Genomic DNA, 14,157 nt, shown 5'->3' on the forward strand with positions numbered 1-14,157 from the left:
CAAATGTAAGGAGCAATCTTCCAACTGATCACTAATTTAAGGAGCAGTTTTCTTACTGAGCACCAACGTAAGGGGCATTCTTCCCACTGACCACTAATGTAAGGAGCATTCTTCCCACTGACCACCAATGTAAGGACCATTTTTCCCACCGATCCCAAATGTAAGGTGTAGCCTTCCCACTGACCACAAATGTAAGGAGTATTTTTCCCACGATCACAAATGTGAGGATTATTCTTCCCACTGACCACTAATGTAAGGACCATTCTTCCCACTGACCACCAAGGTAAGGAGCATTCTTCCCACTGGCCATCAATGTAAGGAGCATCACCCTAATTTACTGTGAGCTGCGCATATAGTGATTATTAGTAAATCAAATTATGGCTTTGGGTTGTCAAATCAACTGTTTAATTCTCATAAATATTCAGAAAAATGATTGCATTTGTAAACTATTTGCACATTTCTATCCTTACCAATAGTACTGAAGACCTCCAGGATCTGAAGACTACACATACTTCTATGCTTCTGATTTAAAGATCATCAGACAAAATGTTTGGGTCCTGGCAAGCTTTTGCCTGCAGCTAACTGGTTTGTCAGGGAATCCTTTTATGAGGCTGACAACTGCTATAATTATGTCACAAAGAGGGTGAAAGAGGGGTGAAAGTTGCAGCTGAAGAGATATGTATGGGGGTCATGACCTAAAAGTGGCAAAATGTCATTACAGTAATCTCAAACCAGGGGGCCTGTGACTAACAGCAGTGGTTACCATAAAGATCTATACTAAAAGCTATATGGTATTTACTAAAACTGTTTTTCAAATAAAATATTGCCTCTCTCTGCTCAAAGCTGCAATGTAAGAAGCAACAGATGAGCACAACGATGAAGCAGAGGCTTTCTCTGGTGGGGATTGCTATGGTTTCCTCCGGTCATGATAGGATTAAAGGATGTATTTTTGTGAGTAAACAGATGTTCTGAATCAGCGTCAGTTGGAATCAGTTTTTTTTCACTATTATTTTACGCAGTTCTCACTGTATGGACACAGAATCACCAGCCACACAAGCTAACACAGGTCACCTTCTATTATATCTTTGTAGTTTTTTAACTTAAAGTTTAGATTTATGGTTGGATGCTGCCAAGACTGGTCAGCTCATTAGATGTTGGAAAGAAAGTATTGAGTATTCTGGAACAGAATTCAGAATTTCTCATCCTTATCCTTGAATACCTTTGCAAGCAGACGAGTAACTACTTGTCCAATGTCTTCCCTCCACTCGGGGATGTTGGGATTGTACATATCCAGATGTTTGCTGAACATGAGTGGAAGAACTTGGAATTCATCTGAAAAACAGCATGATGCACAGCTGAGCAGTAAAGCACTATAGATTCTTTCTCAGGCATTACTTTAAACATCCATAGCATAAAACAGCAGGACTTTATTTAAAGGAAAACCCCACCTTCACCCTTATACCATATTCCCCGTCCTTTTCTTTTTTCAAGAGTCTGTTCATTGCAAAGATCCTCCCTTTTTTTCTAACATTGCAAGTCCCAAGGAGATGGTGCCTCTGTCATGTTAGAAATCTTCTAATTTGACATCAGGACCCACAATGCAACGCCTAAAGTAAACATGTGCTTCGTCCATTCAAGGGAAGAGCAACAAGCTTGCTTTAATCCCCCCACGCTAGCATATACTTATATTTCCTTCACTCGCCCCCACTCCATTCGGTACTGGGAGCCAAAGGAAATATCCAATAATTCTGGGCATGGAGGAGCATTTTACTGACTTCAGATAACTGCCTATCAGTGCTGTCACTTGAGGTGTCAATAGCCCTGTGCAAGTTACAACCCAAAAGACTCAAAACTTGCACAACACTTTGCTTCACTTTGCAGCAGATTGTAGCTTCCCTGCTAGAGAAAAGTTACAAACATGTAGTAAAATATCATTTCCTTTTATGTAACTAAATCCGCCTTCAGCCTGCCTCCTAATAAGTTATCTTACTCAATAGGTTGAATTCTCAAGCCACTGGAGTTGCATATGGCATTCCGAGTGTGGCAAAGATAACGTATCTGGTACAATGATCATGAAGCATGGAAAATAGTAGGGCCGCATGCTGCCTTTACATGCACATAAGTCCGCAGGTTAAACATATCCTATATATATTGCCTGGAGTTTAGCATTAAATGCAATGTGGTTTTACAGTCGAAGCACCTAGTAGAAGATGTGTGCTTTGCTTGGCACAATAAGCTACCAGGTTAGGTTACAATACATGCAAGTTACATTTCTCTTATCTAGCTCTGTATTTAATTACATCTGTAATAAAATGAATGTCTGTCTCACCAAAAACTCGGACAACTTTGGAATCTTGCAACATGGAGTTTAGGTAGAGGACCTGCACCGTCACCCTGAACTCTCCAGCCTCTGCAAACTTGGTCACAAGGTAACTGTCCAGTGTCAAGAAAGGCTGCAAAACAAAAGACAACATGAGATGTCACACTGCATTGTGCTTCTTCCTGGGGCTCATCCAAACTTCTGGACTTCAGCAATAAACTGAACATAATAGACAATATGAGACGAACTGACTACATGGACAGCCATTATCCCTTATATGACGACATGTGACTGAAGTCTAGATACCCAGACCAAATTAAGCAACATCAGCATGCTCTATCCTTTAACTAGACAATAGCACAAAGTAGGGATGCACCAATACTCATAACAGTAGTATCGATATCAGTGCCGACACTATGCATTTACACAAGTACTTGTGGAAATGCCCAAATACCAAAAACCGATACCCATACCTTGGTCCCGCTGTTGCTAGGGACCTTGCAGCAGCCTTCTTGGGAGCCACCTAGTGCCGGCCCGCACATCTTCCCCTGCTGAGACCCTCCGAATATCTCCCCTTATTGGTATTGGCGAGTACTTGAGGACAAGTATCGGTACTCGTACTTAGTGTGGGAAAAAATGGTATTGGTGCATCCCTAGCACTAGCATTAATTTAACTTGACAATAGCACTAATATTGACATGGGTATTTAGGCATCAATGACTCCTCGTCAATATTAAAGTGGACCTTTATCCCCTTTGACTAAAAATCACATCAGCCTACAGCTCTGCATGCTGATATGAAATCATCTTACATTCATTAGCTGAAGAAACATATTTTTATTTTACTTACAGTTTCTTTTTTCCCACTTCCTGAGCCACTTTGGCACAAATGATGTAATGTGCCCAAGTACTGCATCCTGGGAAGGTTATATCAGCAAAGCATTGCTGGGAAATCTCATCTGTAATCTCAAGAGATTTCAGGAAAAGGCATTTTCCTCCCCTGAGATGATATGCATGTTCACATATCCTAGTCACCTGTGCCAGAGTTCCAGCAAGTGAAAGGAGATCTAGTAATTGTTCAGCCTCTGCATCAGCAATCGCAACATTATATAACTGCAAACCTCAAATTACACTAAAAATCGGTTTTCATTCCTGGCCTGTTGTTACATGCAATTTGGGACATGGGAAAACTCTATAGAGAACAAAGGCAGTCCTCCTCTTCGGATTAGCTATCTGGCTCTGCTAATAACAGGCCGGCTGTTGGCTAAACTTTCCTATTGGGCCTAGGGCAAATGATCATTATTGCCTTTTAATTAAATTGGACCAAAACTTTAGAATCAAATCCAGAAGCAGGGGACCAGGTTCCTAGGGCAGCAAGGTAACAGGAAGCATCAAAACACAAGATTTACACATACTTTTATCCAGACCCCTCTGGGGAACTGCAGGTAAATCCAGCAATAGAGCTGAAAGTCCCAGTTTTACTATAAAACAGACTCTTGATTGCTGAATAATGCAATTTCTTCCCTTCCTAGATACACCCAAAGATGATGAATCACATTTTAACCTCTGCTTGCTGCTTTATTTCCCTTCAGGAGTTACACAATCTTCAAGAATCCATTACATGGATTACAAGAGACCTGAAACACATGGCAACCCAACTCCAGATGAGTTCATTATGGATTCCCAAAAAGAAAAAATGTTTATGCCCTTTCTGTTGGTATTACAATTTCTATAAACAGATTAACGTCACTTTGGGAAGCGGCAATTGGGGGTGTATGAAGACCATTTATACATAAATAAATGGTCCATATAGTGACCTTGGTGCAAAATTATTTACTACAAGGTAATTGCAAAGCACTGTTTACTTCTAGAATATGGGGTGTAACCTTCAAACCTACGAAAGGTTTCTTCACAGCTGTGAAAATGTGGAATAGGCTTCTACAGGAACAGGCCAGCTCAGGTAATAGTTTTAAGTCATGTAGATGCATTCTTAAATGCACAGAATATAACTAGATATTACAATTTATAAGTAACAAACACCAGAGTTGATCCAGGGAATATCACATTGCCTTAGGAAATCAGAAAGGATTTTGTTTCACTGTTGAAGAAAATTAAACCATGTTTTATAGGGTTTGTTTTGCCTTTCTTTTGATTAACTGTGGGTATTGGGTTTTGTTCATGGATGTTTTTTAATTTTTTTCCTTCTTCATCCCGACTAAATACAGTATCTCACAGAAGTGAGTACATTTTGTGGTGGCCACACAAAATATTGACACTTTGGGCCCAATTTGGACATTTTCACTTAGGGGTGTACTCACTTTTCTTGCCAGCGGTTTAGACATTAATGGCTGTGTTGAGTTATTTTGAGGGGAAAGCAAATGTACACTGATATAAAAGCTGTACACTCACTAGTTTACATTGTAGCAAAGTGTCATTTCTTCAGTGTCGTCACATGAAATTATATAATAAAATATTTACAAAAATGTGAGGGGTGTACTCACTTCTGTGAGATACTGTATGTAACTTTATGCCCACCTGTAGTAAGATACTTTGGGTTCTGTCATTTCAAGATTGTGATATGTTCTCTACGCTCTGTATTAATTTTGCCTTGTACATCATGGAAATCTCATATATAAACTATTAAATTTAAAAAAAATATAAATATATATCTATATGTATATAATATATATTTATTCATTTATTTTTCTATTTTTTAAATTTTTTATTTCACAATTTTTCTTTACAATTTAGTTTTTTATCCGGTGGTCTAGATCTGATCAGTGGAGACCTGATCTAGTTTCCCCACAAAGCTGTACAACAGAAGATCCCTTCTAATAGTGATTTATTACTGGCTGCAATCAGCCAGCAATAGATCACTTTAGCAGTGATCTGTTACTGCAGGGAGGTGCTGGACAGAAATATAACACCTCTGTCCTGGACTCTAATGAAAACAGAATGCAGGAGCATTCTGTTTTCATTTGTTTTTATGGCATGCTTGTAGTGGAGTGAGCTGTAGAAGCATCAGAAGCCATTTACACTGGAGCACAGCTATCAGGGACAATTGGTGGCCTCAGCGCTTATGCCTGCAGCTGCCTCCAGGAGCCACTGAGGCCACCTGCAATAATAAAAAAAAAAATGTGACAAATAGCTACTATTCAAGCACCATTTTAAAATGATAATTGGGACTTAGATGGTTAATAAACAGTTAATAACCGTAAAAAAGCCCTAACTGATCTATTTAGTTACAGTTACTTTGGAGTAATAATTCCTTAAACTTCACAGGAGGACCACTGAAGCCTGGTTTCATCACTCTGCTCCCTCCCCTCTTTGCTGTGCACCTTCTTTGTGTTTGCATTAGAAATTAGAAGGCTGGCTGGCTGGCTGGCTGCTAATTTACTGCTATGGGGGCTACAGACAGAAGGTGAAAGTAAAAGTGAGAAGTGCCTACTGCAAAGAGGACAAATTATTCCACAGTGCCTACAGCTACCAAGGTCAGTGAGGGTTTGTTTTAAAATCTATTTACTGCTTGCTGAGAATATGGGAATATTTCAATGCCCACAGCCTGGACAAAGTTGTACTTTAACCAATAATGGATGACAACAAATGAAATCATAGGGTTTTACCTGTAGGTTATCTCCAATCCACCAGTAATAGACAGAGAGGTTGGCGTTGTTAGGTTGGATGACAGCTGACAAATTTACTGCTTGGTTTTTGCCGGCCACTGGCACTACCTCGAGATGGACGGCTTGGAGAGGAGCTGCAAAACAATAAATGAAGCTCATGTTTTTCACAAGTACTTCCCACAGCATGGCATCATTGAGACATTCTCCTTTTAAAGACAAAAAAGACTAGCAAAAGTGAAAAATCAGTTCCAGTGCCTGCTTCTTGCATCTAAATGGGCCACAGAACACAACTCTAATGTAGTTTCAGGAAAAATAACAACCCTTTCTGTGAAAAAATTTTTTATATTCATGTCTCTAACTGTCAGGTTCATGCGAAAGTATATTTTCGAGCCTGCCCTATGAAAACTTCTTCTCAGAGTGTTATAGCTGGTTATAGTTATGGTACAGCTTGGGCAATTCATACCCAAGATGAAGGAAAAACTTTAGCTAGGTGGAGATTGACACACTTTGCACATAAGATTTAATTAGAAAAATGTGTGAATCTTGGGGGAAAGCTGTGTATTGGGTAACAACATTGATACACTGATCCCCCCCCCTTTTTTTTTTAGTAATGTAATAGCAGAGCAATCCAACAATGGTATTGTTGGATAGGATATGTGATCAAGACACCCAATAAATAAATAAAAAATCATATATTATTGAAAAAATAACCGATCTTTATTTATGTATTTTATTTAAAGTAATACAAAATAGTAAATATTCATGCTCACAATAAACTAAGTTAGTGACTGCATTATAACTTAAATTATAGCTACAGCCAAAACTTATTTTTGCCATTTTGTATAGAGGCATTGTTGAAACCCCTGACAGGCTATTTAGCCATCTGTGTCTCATTTCAGAGATTCCCCTTCACTTCCTGCCCTGTACAGTGTACATACAAAGGAAGTGAAGGGAAACCTGTCCAAAGTGAAGTAAATCTCGGACAACTGTCACAGGCATAAGTGTCCCCATTGGAAGATTTTTTTCTCTCTTCCTGTTGTTGTTCCTGGTAACAACTCTAAATCTCTACTATTAAGCCCATGATTGGGTGAAACGCATCAGTGAAGGGTGGACCTGAGGAGGGACACAGTGTTGCTGTGTGATCTCTAATAAACTTTCCAGCATTACATGGTATGTGGCTGGCCTTTTTTTAGATTGAGTGCGAGTGAGTGCTGGAGCACTCTTACCGGTGGGCACCCATCAATTTCTTCCTTCTGCTTGGTCGTGGAGGAGCGGTGTGGTTGGTTTTTGCTATGAACGTCAAATTGTGGATGTCCCCTCAGGGCCCATTCACATTAGTCTGGTCTTATGTGTTGCGTCAAATGCATGTGGGTTAACGCATGTTAACATGCATTATTTTAGGGCAGCCCACCCCCTTACCTGGGTGTCGATGGGCATGGCGCGGTGTATAAGCTCCTTCCAGTAGTGCCTTAGTGCCCGGTGGCGGCAGAGTTGTGGGTACGCGCATGCGGACGTGACGTTGCCGTGACCTATTAGTCAATTCCGGTGCTGGTCATTAGCAGGGAGGGCCTTGTTCACACGCCTACCTCTCCTCGCCATCCCATTGGCTCCCGGGGGCTGGAAGCCTCCTCGTTGCTCTCATAACGGGGGTATTTCTGGTCCATGCTGGGTATAAATTCCAGCCAGATACAAACTTGTTGCTGAGTTATTCTGCCTGCATCCGATGCAGCTATGAAGCGTTACTTCCTTTCTCCTTTTCCTGCTTTCCTTCCCCGCTATTCGGATTCCCTGGTTATTGACCCCCGGCTTGATTCTTCGTTTTTTTATACCTGCCGCCTGCCTCGACCTGAACCGTATTCTGAGGGTGCTTTGTGGACTCTCCATATTGTACCTTCATCTAGGACTTGCATCCCAGTGCTGTTCTCTGCTATTGGGTTCCACTTCAGAATACAGGGATACTCTGCCCCCGACATATTCTAGCTCTAAACCTACAACCTAATGCTGGTCTAATCATAAACAAGCTTTTAAGTGGTAACTTTGTACAAAAGGGCTAGGTGAAGATAACATGAGAATTTCTTGAAGATTCCAAGCCTGTTCCAAGGTGTCTAATTTATTTCTATGCTAGAACCCAGTTTCGACTAGACGGATGCCATTGGCATGGCACTAGCAGCCACAGATGGCTCTCGTGCTGTTCAAATGGTATTCACCCAGTTATAAACTGGGTGAAATGTTTTTAAATAAACCTGTTTTTGTTTGGTCACAGGGACACAATCAGCAATAAAATCCTAACAGATTATTATAATTATTATTATTATACAGGATTTATATAGCGTCAACAGTTTGCACAGCACTTTACAATATAGGGAAGACATTATAATTACAACACAATTCAAGACACAATGGTAAGGAGGGCCCTGCCCGTGAGGGCTTACAATCTAAGATTATATCCTTTCAATCACCTCTGCAAAACTACAAAAAGTTCTGGCTGGAATTCAATTAAAAGTTAAGTGGAAGTCTGCTAAATTTAGTTAAGATAAGTTTTGACCATCTTTGTTATACTGTTATCTATTTCTCTCACAAATGAATTATGCTCAAACTGTTCACTTAATTAGTCATTGAAATCACTGCATGAAGCCTGCAGATTATCTTATATTAGACTTGAGCTTCAGGGCTGTAATTGCATTGTTTGTGCAGGGACTAATTCCAGGATAAGTGCTCTCCTTTTTAAGTGGCCAGAGAAAGTTTCCCTCCGGCAGAGCTAATGATATGATTAATAACTTGGCAGCAAGTGATTGATAAAAATACCACATTATTGATGATCTATATCCATGTTGGAATGGCGGAACACCCTTCACATGTCAGGTTAGGTTCCTGCAGTCTTGTAAGGTTATACATGCCATATGGAAACACTAATGAGTGAATGATAATAGATTTCAAAGGCAGGGTGACATCACTGGCTAATATTTGTCTTTTGTGCATAGCATCTTGATTCATTTAAGGCAACAAAATGCAAACTGGATAACAGGAGAGTATAAAATATCTAACTAACCACACTGAACAACTCAAAGTGATTTAAATGGTAAGAATGGTCTAGCCAAGCTGACTTGGCCATGGGCAGGATGGTCTTTAATGGGGTTTTAATTTTTTTACAAGAATACCATTTCACAAAACGGCCATCTTAGTCTGTAATAAAGGATATAATATATATGGCCAAAGGGTAATTTAGCCTCTTCTTGTATTCTTTGAAAACACAATTGTATCCTTTAGAATTTTGATGTGGCCACATTACAACTATGGCCACATTACAACTATGGCCGCATTACAACTATGGCCGCATTACAACTATGGCCGCATTATAACTATAGCCGCATTACAACTATGGCCGCATTACAACTATGGCCGCATTACAACTATGGGCGCATTACAACTATGGCCGCATTACAACTATAGCCACATTACAACTATGGCCACATTAAAAATCTGGTTGTTTGGTGTTAAAACCAAACTTTCAAATTATAAGGCTCAGAAAGCGCATCAATAAAATCTGTGCATTTAAACTAAAATGGCTGATCATGAACCCTTCCACCAGGCGTTTAGGCAATTTCTATGCTCCTCAGTGTCATCTAGTGGTGGTAGTGCTGTGAGAATGGCATCTGCCCAGCTATACACTGGGCAAAAGGGTTATAAATCAATTCCAAAGAGTTCTCAGTATGAATGGTAAAAGCTTAACTCCAGGAAGATTTAAAATGCATGACTTGACGTAGCTCTGTATTCATTAATACATCAATAAATTATTTTTTTAAACAGCAAGCACTGTAAGTACTTGCATTTGAATTTATATCAATCCCATGCAATCCACTGTGTAGCTGAGCTTAGACTGGGAGAGGAGAAGAAGCATGAGGAACCAGTCAGTTATGTTGGACTGCAAATTTGATTACAAAGAACATGTTGATCGAAGGAAAGAGCACATTGGCAGAGACATTAGGTCATCATTGTGCTGCTTCTCCTTTGCTATCCAGTCACAGACTGGGGGTGGGACCTGTAAGTGGTACAGAACTGAGAAGCAGAGAAAAAGCAAGTCTTATTGCCCAGCCAGACAGGGCTGGGATCTGTAAATCTCAGAAATGGATGAACAGAAATATAAATCAGTTTGCAGGTTAATTAGATCATTTTATGTGTGTATTTATCTGTTTGCCTGGAGTTCAGCTTTAAAGAAAAACCCCTTCAGCATGCTTGGGTTCCTCTTTACATACAGTGCAAACATTGCATAAATACTATACACTATTAACATATGTTTTGCACAGAATAAAGATTGCACCCACTCTAGCAATAAAACACAAAAGTAAGCCTCCTTTTCCAGAATGCAATGAAATACATAAAATATCAATGAATATGCCCATGCCCTGCAATATTTCTAGACAGCTTTCAGTGTATCAACATATGCTTTGATTTAATGTCCTTATGTGTGCAGTCTTGGATTAAATAACAGAGATGTAATTTGCTGGCAGAATGTACCACTGGTAGAGCCAACAAAGAAACACACTCCCAATAATTATTTGGCTGCTTGTGGAATATATTCATACAATTACTTACGTGCTTCAATACTCTATATTGTTTTATTTCTCTGTTAGAAATCATCTAATTGAATGTGTTATTCTAAGCAGAGGCTATAGTAAATTGCTAACATTAGGCAGCCATGAGATGGTTTATATTTCATATATATACATAAATTGTTTTTATTCTCCATTGGGATGAAAGGACTAGTAACCTAAAACATACACTTCCTTTCTATGAAAAATATTACTGATCATATTGCGGCTTGTAGGAGTAAAGGGAAAGGACATCAAATGATGTTATAAAGGACACCACATGTGGTCGGCCCATGGTGTGATAGAAAAGACCACATGTGGTCAGCCGATAATGTGACAGAGGAGATCACATGATGTCAGCTGCCGGTGTGGTAAAGGAGATTACATGAGGTCAGCCAATGGTGTGATAGATGGGATCACATGTGGTCAGCAAATGGTGTAACAGAGGAGATCAAAAGGGGTCAGCCAATGGTGTGATAGAGGAAAGCACATGTGATCAGCCGATAATGTGATAGAGGAGATAACATGGGGTCAACTGATGATGTGATGGAGGAGATTACATGTGGTCAGCTGATGGTGTGATAGAGAAGAGCACACATGGTCAGCCGATAATGTGATAGAGGAAATTATATGGCGTCAGCCACTGGTGTAATAGAGATCACATGTGGTCAGCAGATAATGTGATAGGGGAGCTAACATGGTGTCAGCCATTGGTGCTGTAGAGGAGGTCACAGGTGGTCAACCGATAATGTGATGGAATAGATCACATGGGGTCAGCCAATGGTATGATAGAGAAGATCACATGGGGTCAGTCAGCCGATGGTGTGATAGAGTAGGTCACATGGGGTCAGTAGATGGTATGATAGAGGCGAACTCATGGGGTCAGCCAGTGTTGTAATAGAGCAGATCACATGTGGTCAGCTGATGCTGTGATAGAGGCGATCACATGTGGTCAGCCAATGGCATGAAAGTACATCTATAGTTTGGAAGTGCAAATTTCAAGAAATAATTTGCTGGGCAATGTATATTTGCTTGATCTAAATTCATTATTAAACAAATATTGAGAGTTTAATACTGCTTTAATACTAGCTTAATAATAATTACACTCACAGGAAAAGTCTATCCAAAATGTTTGAATCAGTTTTTGATAGGGAAAAGTTAGAACTTCTATCAGGTTTTACAGCTGCCTCTGTCCCCACTGGGTAGATTTGAACTCATTTCCTGTTTACAGTGGGTGAATTAAGTAGGACATCGAGAGAAGGAAAATCTCCAGTAAAGGGTAAAGAACTGGTAGGTTGCAAACTCTACCAAAAACAGTGATTATAGTTCTGTTATTGTTAAGTTACCCTCATTTCTTGTCCCAGGTGATACTAACCACCAGAAAAGGAAGTGAGTGCCTTTCTATAGACCCTTAAGGTGGACTTTTCAGTTAATATTAAACGTCTCCATGTATAAATTCCTGATATGTCACAATATACAGTAACAGTGTAATTATTTAAAAATATGTACCTTCAATTCATAAGCAGTCTAGTGACTCAGGGCCGTCTTTAATATTGATTGGACCCTGGGCAAACATTTTCTTGGGCCCCCGCCCCTACCCACCAAGCCACGCCCTCTACCTGCCATGCAGTTTCTCTCTCCACCCCAAAATCCCAAATCAATTTATTTATTTTATTTATTTTTTTATCAGCCCCCCGTCTGCCTAGCAACTGATGATGCAGATGGGCGGGCCGGCTGGTCTAGGCATGCATGATAGGCTCTGATCCCTGTGCTTTGATAAAAAAAAAGGTCCCAATCTTCTGATCTCTGCTGCCTGTCTGCGAGGGGATCAGAGTCTGTAATTGAGCCTGTGATCCCCGGGCTCTCCCCACTCATCCTCCTGGTTTCCCTAATCTCCCCCCCCCGCTATTACAGGCAGCAGATCGGGAGATCAGGACTTTTGTCTGCTCTGCCTAGCAACTGATGATGTGATGGGCGGGCCGAGGTACGTTATTATGACAGCCCGCCTATCAGCATCATCAGTTGCTAGGCAGAGCAGACAAAGGTCCCGATCTCTGCCCTCTTATCTCTGGAGAGATAAGGGAAACCAGGAGGGTGAGGAGGGGACGGGACACTGACATCCCGCATCTCCAGGTAGGGAGCGAGCAGTGCAGGCTCAAGGGGCGGCTGCTTTGGGCCCCACAACAATAACTGGGCCCAGGGCAACTGCCCCTTTTGCCCTGCGTTAAAGACGGGCCTGTAGTGACTGTACCTAAGCTAAAGTTATGCCATCAGTCTGCTGCAGGCAGGAAGAAGCATTTCCTCAGTCTTATCTATCCCAGTGATCAGACTGAAACATACATTTCTAGAAAGTCACAAGGTGGGAGACTGCATAAGAGGCTGATTTGTGTCAGACATTTTTTAACATAGCCACTGCAATATACAGTACATTACAGTGCTGTCTTTGAGCCAGCATCTCAGTCCACCAACTAGATGCTGGCTGCTGAATATATATTATTGTACCATCTTTGTGCCAGCATCTCAGTCCGCCAACTAGATGCTGACCATGGATGATGCCTGAACAAAGATGGATCCTTCCTGAATAAAAGCAGATAAAGGCATTGTCATGCAGAGTACTGTGATAATAAATATCAATATCCGAAGCTAGAGAAAAAGTTTGGGCTGGAGTTAGACTATGACTATGTCTGATAAACTTGTGCTTTAGCAGCGAATGGAGAGAGAGGAATGATCTGAATTTTGAGTTCTGTCGGGCATAAGAATTGTATTAAACATATGCAAATAATCTAAAGAAGACATCTTCAGCCATTGATTGCATTGGCTGATTTCCTCAGGGTATCGCAAAACGTTATGTTTGCATAGATCAAGAGAGGCAATTGTATTTATAGGTTTCTGCGAATAAGGAGACAAAAGTCAGCGCTGTATAAGCAAAGGGCCTCTGCGATGGTGTAAAATTACTGTCATTATAATTTGCGCTGAGAATTTTTTCGGCTTACCGTCAGGGGATGTTTCTTCAACGAGCCTATGACTAATTCATGTATAAACAGCTTCCTGAAACAGTTCCCATATGTTTTTGTGAACGAGGCTGTCTCTTCATTTCCCTGAATGCCGACTGTTTTACAGTCAGGATCAACTCTTACTAGAGAAAGTGCAGCGGAGTACAAACTCCTCCGTCTAATGCAGTCTGTGGGCTCTCAATTAAAAGGCCTTTTTCTAGTACATCACATACCAATGGAACATTACAGCTTACCATACCGGGAGGACGCAGCATGGAGGGGGTAAGAGGAGGGGAGGGAGGGGGGCAGCGGGACCGGCAGTCTAATTACAAGTGATCTCGGCGACATCACTGAGATTACGTGTAAAGAAACAGGTGAATTCTCCTATTCTACATTTCGCTCTGCTTGTGCAAAGCAGAGCTAAATGTAGAAAACAAATTACCGCCCGGCGCCCGGAACTCCATGTTCGTCGGATGTGCCGCCCCTCTGCTCAGTGCCGCCCCGAGGCCGGGCCTCGGTGGCCTTGCCGGGAATCCGGCCCTGCAGTCAGCATGACTAGACTATAGCCTTGCATTTTTTGGGGACAGATAGAGCTTTCTTTTGGTGGTATATAAAATCACCACTGGGGGGGGG

General features: G+C 41.0%; 1 protein-coding gene across 1 annotated transcript in view; it reads right to left on the reverse strand.

Moving 5' to 3' along the window:
* The window catches only part of SORCS2 (sortilin related VPS10 domain containing receptor 2), a 513,810-nt gene that overhangs the window by 37,183 nt on the left and 462,470 nt on the right, over positions 1–14,157 (reverse strand). The window contains exons 19-21 of the mRNA XM_018554989.1: positions 5,943–6,076; positions 2,330–2,453; positions 1,220–1,332 (exon numbers count right to left, since the gene is read on the reverse strand). Coding sequence (XP_018410491.1) covers positions 1,220–1,332; positions 2,330–2,453; positions 5,943–6,076 — 371 coding nt within the window. The remainder of the gene's footprint in view (positions 1–1,219; positions 1,333–2,329; positions 2,454–5,942; positions 6,077–14,157) is intronic.

Source organism: Nanorana parkeri, unplaced genomic scaffold (genome assembly GCF_000935625.1).
Source record: "Nanorana parkeri isolate BGI_ZX_2015 unplaced genomic scaffold, ASM93562v1 scaffold180, whole genome shotgun sequence".
In the NCBI taxonomy this organism is placed as follows: domain Eukaryota; kingdom Metazoa; phylum Chordata; class Amphibia; order Anura; family Dicroglossidae; genus Nanorana; species Nanorana parkeri.